The 10,611-nt window shown below is 33.9% G+C and overlaps 1 protein-coding gene across 1 annotated transcript; it reads left to right on the top strand.

The window, feature by feature from the left end:
- The first annotated feature begins 4,342 nt into the window (after positions 1–4,342).
- LOC138319897 (carbohydrate sulfotransferase 11-like) lies at positions 4,343–8,424 on the top strand. Its single transcript, XM_069263016.1, has 3 exons — positions 4,343–4,454; positions 5,163–6,052; positions 6,758–8,424. Exons 1-3 carry the CDS (start codon positions 4,367–4,369, stop codon positions 6,968–6,970), a joined length of 1,191 nt encoding a protein of 396 aa, XP_069119117.1. The 5' UTR covers positions 4,343–4,366; the 3' UTR covers positions 6,971–8,424.
- Positions 8,425–10,611: the final 2,187 nt, after the last annotated feature.

Here is a 10,611-nt window from a genome sequence, read left to right as displayed (position 1 = left end):
CGAGTTCACACATGTGGCCGAGTACAAATTCTTTATGTTATTACGCTATATATAACTTTTAGCAAAATTTAATATATATTTAAAGTTCTGATCTGATAAAATAATAAACACCGGGATCATAGATTTGTCATGTTTATTTTACAATGAAATATTGAACTTCATTGTCGTCGCGGATGAATAATTCTACCTTACGTGAAGAGTCATCTTTCGCTGTTTAATTGAGTAAGCTCCTCCCACTTTTGACAGACTTTTATTGAATAATTACATCAAATTCAAATGACGATTTTATAGCATAAAATATAAACAAAAAGTCGTATGAGTGTAAATATAGGGATTGGATTTCGCTTTTATGTTAACCATGCTTGTATGGAGCAATTCCTCTAAGAATATATTCAATATGGCTAACGCGCCCCATAGAATATGTTCTTAGAGGAATTGCTCCATACAAGCATAGTTAACATAAAAGCGCAATCCAATCCCTATGTAAATGTATGTTGTAAATGATGGACGATGATGTACTGTTGATGATCCCGGTGATTTATGTATGTCAGGATAATGCATAATTATTATAATAATAACTCTGGTGATGTTGGTGATGATGAGAATGATGTACTGATGATGTACTGATGATGTACTGATGATGAGAATGATGAACTGATGATGTACTGATGAGAGATGTGTACTATGATGAATGATGATGTGTCTGTGATGATGTCTGATGATGATGACTGATGATGTATGATGATGTCTGTGATGATGTACTGATGATGTACTGTGATGAATGTACTGAGATGTACTGATGATGTTGATGTACTGATATTGTGATGTATGATGATGATGATGATATGTACTGTGAATGGATGATGTTACTGATGATGTACTGATGATGTACTGATGATGAGAATGATGTACTGATGATGTACTGATGATGTACTGATGACTTATGTATGCGATGATGTGCGGATGATACTAGAACTTAATTATTATAATAGTAATGGCGATGATGATAATAATGATGATATTTATACGATACTTATACGATGTTATAAGATGATGAATAATAACAGAGGTTATATATGTAATGATGATTGATGATGATGATGATGATGATGTGAGGATGATGATGATGATGATGATGATGTGAGGATGATGATGATGATGATGATGATGATGTGAGGATGATGATGATGATGATGATGATGATGATGATGATGATGATGATGATGATGATGATGATGATGATGATGTGAGGACGATGATGATGATGTGAGGACGATGATGATGTGATGATGATGATGATGATGATGATGATGATGATGATGATGATGATGATGATGATGATGATGATGATGATGAATGATGATGATGATGATGATGATGATGATGATGATGATATGATGATGATGGATGATGATGACGTGATGATGATGATGATGACGATGATGATGATGATGATGATGATGATGATGATGATGATGATGATGATGATGATGATGATGATGATGATGATGTGAGAATGATGATGATGATGATGATGATGATGATGATGATGATGATGATGATGATGTGAGAATGATGATGATGATGATGATGATGATGATTATGATGATGATGATGATGATGTGAGAATGATGATGATGATGATGATGATGATGATGATGATGATGATGATGATGATGATGATGATGATGTGAGAATGATGATGATGATGATGATGATGATGATTATGATTATGATGATGATGATGTGTGAGAATGATGATGATGTGAGGATACATGATCATTGACTGATGCTAAAAATTGACTATTTTATTTTGTATTGAAAATTAGTTTTACAAATAAACATTTAAAAACCAAGCAAATAGTGTTTTTTTAACAACATTAACGCTATGTAGATCGTACTTACCGAATCCTGATGGAGAGCAAGCAAACATAAACAAAATCACAAATAGTAAGGAGAACATACTGTTAAATGCTGAATAACATCATGTATCGACTTTCACGTGAATGTGATATGAGGTCGACTGGATGTTATCAACCGAAGTCCTGGTTACAATAACAATATCAATACATTTATCATAGTGATTAAGGTAATCTATATCTACTTCAAATCATGTTATCAAGTCATGCTACAATGACATTCCTTGATTCATGTAACAGCACCTTTGATTGACAAAAGCAGTTGTGTCATTGAAACAATTCATTAAATGCAGATTTACCAAGACATTGTGAATAGGTTCAGTCCCGATTTAGAAAATCGGGGTGATTTCAGGTCATGCCATTTTGTGGGTTAGTGGTAGTAGTAGAAGTGTCTTGAGGACGAGTTACACCTCCAATGGTCATCTTAAACTGATTAGAGTTAAGCGAAGTGGGAGTGGCATGTGGTAGGATGTCGGACATTAAACTACTCTGCCACAATAATTCAGATGGAACAATGATAGATGTTTGTTTGTTTGATTGATTGATTAATTAACGTCCTATTATTAACAGCCAGGGTCATGTAAGGACTGCCTCCCATGTATGCGGTATGAAGTGCGTAGTGCGTGTTTTGGGAGATTGCGGTATATTCGTGTTATGTCTTCTTGTATCGTGGATTTTTTGTCCTTTTGGCCGCCGATGACACCAAGCAACATACCCCACTCGGTCATATTATACTGACGGGCGAACCAGTCGTCCCACTCCCGGTATGATGTTCGCTAAGCAGGAGCAGAAATTACATCTTTGGTGTGTCTCGGCCAGGAAACAGAACAAAGAGCCTACCTCACAGTGGCGATCATTCAACAGATAGCCAGAAGTGAGGCGGTGTCAAGGGAAACGCTAAGACGAAAAAGGTTAGATAGGAAGAAGAGAAAAGATAAGATCCTAAATCGCTTTTTTACGATCATGCAATAGGGACAGCAGGTACAATTCTGACGTGGAATGTGACGTGGACAACACTAACACACATCTCTAAGACTCCGGACTTTCCATATCTGTTTGAGGGAAAATATAAATAATTCTAATTACGGTTTGATGTCATGTCTGTTTTGCATTGCAGGGCATTACGCATAACGTTTTCTAGTAGATATGCAAATATGTTAATCAATCTATTGCTTAATAGTTACAGTTTGCACTGACATGGAATCAATAACCATGCTTTCTAGTATTATCATTATCAGTGTATAATGATTGTAAAATACGTGCGGTGATTTTATTGTTACGGGAATAGTCGTTGGCGTAGCAACGTGGGGTCATGACCCCACTTTTGGTGGGAACATATGAATGACTCGATTCCAATCAGCTGTTCAATCGAATTCGTTGACGATGACGGGAGAGAGAAAAATATGGGTATTTTAATAAAAGAAATATGCAACTGTTGCGAGAATAAATTATATTTATTTACGTGAAAAACTGTAAATATAAGGAATAGTTTCGCCGGGGTTACATAATTTACACGTTGTCCATTATCATTATACCCTCATAACCTCAACAAAATATTAATCTATTCCTTAATAAGCGTCCTACATTCATGTGCAACCCTGTGTACCGAGGAGAGAAGTAAGGGACCTTATCTCGAAGTCAGTACTGATGTAGGTCAAATCACCAGGTATATATAACGACGTGATAAGTAAGAGTCGTTGTTAGCGATAAGTATCTCTGCATTTTGTATCAACATTCATAAAGGCCCATTACGCTTTGTAGCATCATTCATTGTAAAACATCAATTTACCTATATAGAGTTTGACATCATGTTTGTCAATTCTTTGATATCTTGCAGATATTGACATTTAACGGCTGAGCACAGCAGCTTACGTTTGCCGGGTTTTTAATGACTGCCTATTTTTAAATTGAATTTGAATAAATAATTACCTTCATTTGTATCTGGATTAAGTAAACCAGACCATACACTTGACCATATAATGTACACCACATAGGTAACTGTGCAGCTAGTACTAACGCACTATTAAAAGCATATTAGACGGATTCTCTACTTTATATGTTATTATATTTCGTAGAAAAGCATGTCAAACCAGCCAGAATATAGACAATGTACTGTGTAGAGTGTACGTAATGTGTATCACTTTGACTTGGTTAAATATCACATTGACAGTCATAAAGCCTTCCACGTGTACAATGTGTTGTGATGTCCTGAGGTTATTTGACCATCATAATTTAATTATATCTAGTACTGTCCTTTACGTTGATTTAATGCCATTAACAGGGTTTTAGTAACCATTCAAGTTTTAACTTTTATGATTGCTAAGGGTTATGCCCTATACGGCATCCGGTGGAAAAATGGTGTCCGTATATATATATATATACACACACGTTTCACACTGAGACTTATATATAAATATTGACGAAGTAAATATCATTGACGGAACGAAATGAAAAGTGTATTATTTTGCCTTATTATCATTTTTGGATTGGAATTCATTTTATTATATTCCTTACTTTTAACGAAGCAACAAACACGTAAGTACTATGATAACATTGTCGTAAAAGGCTACCAAAGGTCGTTTGTACGGTTTAAGATCTAGGTACATAGCCACTTCTATGTGCGCTTTTTATCTCTTACTCTGGTTATATGGCAAGGAGACCCCCAGTTTCCATCTCTTGAACATATTATTTATAAATTACTGATAATGAAAGATGCTTCATTCTTTATGGTAACCCATTTTAATGATATTTATTGACAGGATAAAAGTTAAGTTTTTTTGGTTTGCTCCAAATATTTGGTATGTTACTGATCGTGTTCACGACTTCCAATCAGTTTAAAAACATATCAAAGGTATTATCTTTTAACAGATATTTTTCAAACGAACTGATATCCGGGAAAATAGCTTATGACATTCTTCTAAAACAACATTTGTCCTGAGTGGCTTTAAAATTCCAAAATAATAATAGGCATTATGATAGATAAAAAATTAAGGGAATGCTCGTATGTTTTAGGAGGCTGTGGTATATCTTGTAATTGTGGAAATCTTTGTCATTTGTATAGTGTTACCTCACCTGAAAGCTGACAATCCAGGTTTTAAAAAATCCTTCTTCATTCCTATAAGTCCCTTAAAACAATTTGACAATCTGGTGGTCAATGGTTTAAGTTCTATTTGTTTCATGGAATAACAATCGATTTGCTTTTGCAGCAAAATATCAATTTATTACGATATGTTTTTGTTGCAGATCCAGACTTTGGATGCAGAGTAGGAGAAAAATCCGTTGGTATTGATATGCAAACAGAAGAAAATAAAGCTACAAATATTTACAAAGAGAGGCAGGCTCTGCTATATAAAAATTGCGAGAACGTACCCAAAAATGGATTTACACGAAAATACCCGAATTACTACTACGCTAAATCATACGGCCTAGCATTTTGTAAGACACCAAAGACGGGCAGTACTTTGGTCGGTACGATTGTATCGGCCCTTCAGGAACAGAGTGGCGAATATGCGGGAAATAGTATCCAAATCGACAAAGAATATGTCTATCGTAAAAACACGGCGAATTTTTCAGCCATGTTTAGTAGTGAAGAAGTATCAGTGAAAATGATAGTAACGGCGCGTAATCCATATGAGAGATTATTCTCCGCTTACGTAGATAAATATTTTATTGTTGGGAATTGGGGGAGAAGATTGGCAAAACTCACAGGAAAGGACCATTTTAAAAAGGGAGAAGGTTATTGTGGATTCAATGTTTCTTTTGGAGATCTGTTAGACGCCTTATCGAAAAATCTAATTTATGAGGAACACACACTTCCTGTGACGCGCCTCTGTAAACCGTGTACTATACATTACGACATTATCTGTAAACAGGAAACACTTACATCTGACTTGGAGTATATCCTTCAGATTTCTAACATTACATATTCGAAAAGAGTGGCGATTTCGAAAATGATGCATACTACAAGATTAAATGATACTTTGTTTACTTTTATCTCGTCCCAGATGTTTTACTATAAGCATTCAATACCAGATTGCACAGATACATTTCTTTTTGTAGAGAAATTATGGCAAGTGTTACAATGGCAAGGATATATTCTTTCATCAAGGCCTTTTCCGGCAAAGGAATTCCAGGTAAGAAAAATCTTGTGACATTTTACTAGAAGGTATAATTGTTAATAAACTGTTACACCATAAAATATGCCAATGAGAACAGTCATATTATCACATTTTTTATATTGTCACTAGGCGTCTTAAAATATAGATTTGATTCGGATTAGTTTAGCATCCTATTAAAGGACAGGGTATCCGTTTTGGATGGTAAAGAACAACAGGAGTACCGGAGAAAATCCACCAACCAGCGGTCATTGTCTGGCAACTGCACTACAGACAGGAAACGTTTAGTAACTGGGACAATGTGACGTCCCGCGAAAAACACTTTAAATGGGTAGCTTAAAAAGTACTACAAATGTCCTTATAACTGTGGAATGAAACAAAAATGTATCTTAAAGCGCGATGTAAGAACTATAAAGTAGATTTGGAGAATTTTTAAGTTCTATAGCAATGTCGCGTTATACCGCAGGTATATTGTGTTACTTTCATGATTTATCAAATCCTTTTTAATGTCAGGGACAAAACAAATGAAAAACAAATGATGAAGAAAGCATAAAAATCGTAATTTGAAAACATTAAACAAGTACACATTTCGAGGAGAAGAAGCTTAAGATATCTTTCAATATTCATAATATCATGAACCATTGACAAGAATATTTGCAATCATAGTAAATGAGAGTGGCAATATGCTCTTCTGCAATTGAAGTTATTTTGCTATTCTTACAGAAAATGGAGAAGTTTGAGGCAAAAGAATTGACGGCAATAATGTTGAAGTTGATCGAATCTGCGCCGCTATCAATGTCACAAGTGTTTTTACAGAAGAAGCGTGTGGTAGCGGAGGCCTACAGCAAGATTAATCCCGAAACACTCGCCCGGCTGAAGGATGTATATTCTCAGGATTTTCGCCTTTTTGGTTATGATACATCAATCCCCGTGTAAATGATTTGTTGTGCACCATAATATGCCGAAACTTATTGTGTTATCTTTTATACTTTTGCCAAATAGGTGTGGGCTAAGAGAATCTTTCATTCCCTGTGTGGTGAGACAAGAGAATCCCAACACGAGGAGTAAGATTGTACAAGGCTATGCCGAGTGTTTGCGACAGCTTAAGAATATTATCTGGAAGGTTGACCTCTCCGGTCTCACCCCAAATGATTCTTTTTCTCTTACCATGTGTACCACTTTGTGTCTATAATGATGATTTGTCAGCAATGCAAGTGCGGCTCATCCCAGGTCCCCAAAATATCAATCTCTTGTTGTTTGTTACTTATGGACTCTACCAAATGTACTTTTAGCGTAACTACGTGTTTAATTGTATACCTTAAAGTATTCTATTTAACAACCCATTTTGCTAAAATTATAACACAAGTAAAAACCTATAAAAGGGTACCTAAATTGTGATATTTGGGTGTCGTCAAAGTTTTGCTTACATGTATTTGGCGTTTGTCACGAAAGCGCTAAAATTTAGCATACCAAAATTTGGCTATGTATTTATTTGTTTGTTTATAATGATTAACACATCGACATGCCATTTATTAGGTAAGGAACACATACTCTCGGGTAAATTGCTCGATCACGTTACATAAACATACATTTAAGGTATGTGCTATCAACCGGAAACATATAATGTTACCTGTGCGAGTCTTTTTTTGTGCAAACATGTATATAATTAGATGTGTGACTATTAATCCTTTCTATTGAAGATCAATAATTCAAAGGGTTATCTTTGTATCGATAAGTCAATCAAAACCAATCACGTCGGGTTTTCATTGTTGCGGGATCAATATGTATATTATAGGCAAAGTAAATCTTCATAATGTTTTCCTTTTTATCAAATCAACTTATGCGCCAAAATTTTACATGGCACAGGGAAACTCTAAATTTAAATGCAGCAAAATTTAACCACCCTATTTTCATACAAATACACCTAATTTTACCGACGCCAAAACATCCCAATTTAAGTGTATAAGATGATGATCTTTTAATTAGTCCATTATCACAAGATTGTCAATACTGTTTGTGTACTGTTATCATCTAAACAACACAATTTAGCAAATATTATAATTAAGTCAAATCGTTTTCTGTGGATTTGCATATTTTACATAGTTGAGATTACGATGTCCTGTTTCATAAACATTGCAAACACTTACAAGCTGATTATTCAATATGATGATCTTTATAAATATTGAAATTTAGATTACTCAAATAATTCCTAAGTTGATATAATGGGATGCTATTATTAACAAAGGTTGTGTTTCTACTTGTGTCTGTTACAATGTGACTTACAGATCTTTTGAGAAGTTGTTTAAATTGATATAATAATTTGATATATGTCAAACATTGCTGCGAAATCTTTAATTCCAATTAATAAAAATAAAAACAGTTTTTGCATTTGTATTTGTTCATTTGTATTTGTTCAACATACAGTGAATATTCTATCATTTTTAACAGGTATGGATTCACATTATTAAAAGAGGGTTTAACCAATTTCCAGTTCCAGTGAGAATTTTATATATGAGAATTAGTTTGTGTTATTTCGTCTTGCAGCAATGGTGTCCGTACCACATTCATAATAAAGTTTATAGTGAAAGGTTCACTTTCGGTACCGCTATCATGTTGGTTATAGTCATCAAAATTGAAATCACGATATTCTAGTATGGGTCTTATATAAATATTATAAGATGTTATGAGTGTTTTGGGACTACTTTTACATTTAACAGTTTTCAGCACAAGGTAATGCGCTTACATGCTTTATTACAGATAAAATTGATCTGATGATGCCACTTAACTTCTTCAGAGAAGAGTACACCAATATGCTTCCGGTGATATATTTTCCACAATTTCGTTTTGAAAAATAATATCTGGGAGTGACAATATTTCTTTTACGATTTAAAGTAAGATATTTTGTTTTTATAGGATTGAAATTGATGTCCTAAGTCACTAGATACGCTACTAACTGCTTCTAGTGGATGAGTATACATGTATATTACTTTAAAAAAGAGATGTGTCATCAGCAAAAAGTCTTCTCATTTGTTATGCAAGCATTCAGTAATATCATTTCATATATATCAGAAATAGAAAGGGACCGATGACTGATCCCTGGGGAATACCAGCACTTTCAGTATCTGGACAAAAGTAATTGGACACTTCATATTTTTACTACAGTGTATATGTTTTACTAGGTATATTTATTTATTTTTTTAATTTTCCCGATTTCAACAGAATTTGTCATACTTCTAAAGAAAAGTCCCCTGGCAAAATTATCAACACTTTCAGCTCATGATATGTTCATGATTTTACTTTATGCATTTTTTAGAAAACCTTGTTTTATCAGTAAGCAACACGTATCGTTGGCATTTTGGCAAGAACAGTGAAGAAAATGACGTTAATAAGTTGAAGTGTTGTACAAAAATACTGATAATTTGAAAACGAAACATCGGAACGTTATGAAAATAGTATGAGCTGAAAGTGTTGATTATTTTGCCAGGGGATGTTATAGATATGATATATATATACATAGTCATCATGACTTAAAATACGATAAACACAATTCGAGGTTCAGTAACAGAAACACCATTTTACAAAATTTAGCACTGTACATAAATTAGCGCTTCAAAGACAGCGCGAAAAGCGCTAAAATAAAACTAGTGCTGAAATAATACGTCGTATATTTATTCAGAAGACCCCTCCTTTCAACAACCTGGATAGCGCCATAACAAAATCTGACTCCGTAAAACGAAATAGAAAACATTTTGCAAACCATAATTTTTTATGAAAGAAGTGGGTTTTTATTTATATCTGTATGATTGTTGTAAAAGTCTATTAAATCAGGTGATTGTGAAGAGCAAAATGAAAGTCGATGTGACCTGTGGTATGTAATCATCTTATCGAAGTCTTTTCAAGATCCACATGCAGAACTAAACAAAAATTCAAAGCTATCACATCTTTGCAAAATGAAAAGAATCATTATTAAAATTGTAAATGCCTAAAATAGAACAAATGCCTAACTAGGTCACTGTAACATACTTATTTATTTTTTAGTCAGTTTTCTCAAAAGCCATGATTTGCAGATAAAAACTGAAGAATTTTAAAATTGCCATAAGCCCAGAAAAAAACCAATGTTCAGAATAGCCTACAACACGCAGCTGACACCAAGGTACCGTCATGCAAAATAGTTTGCTTATCACTGAGTGGCGGTAATTAATTAATTTTTTTTTTGATTATTCATATATTGATAAATTTCCTCTCTTTTGATTATTTTCATACGTCATGAACTGACTCAATTCTTCCTTGAAGTAATATATATTGTTATCATTGAATCGTTGATCTAAAAACGATTTTGTTCCATTAGATGAATTGTGCAATAACTTTCGAGTATGTTCATGTATTAAATCTCCGAAGTGACAATTCCAAACTTACAAAGAATACATAAATTCTACAATATAATTCATCATAAAAGACAACAGACACACCAATCGACTGTACAAAACCACGGCTTTATTGACATTGCATTCCCAAGGACATGTATGACAATGTGCAAATACAACAATGTATCTTTCCATAAATAGTTATTCTCACAT

This window comes from Argopecten irradians, chromosome 3 (assembly GCF_041381155.1).
Source record: "Argopecten irradians isolate NY chromosome 3, Ai_NY, whole genome shotgun sequence".
NCBI classification, from domain to species: Eukaryota; Metazoa; Mollusca; class Bivalvia; order Pectinida; family Pectinidae; genus Argopecten; species Argopecten irradians.
This window is presented reverse-complemented; position numbering and strand designations above follow the sequence as displayed.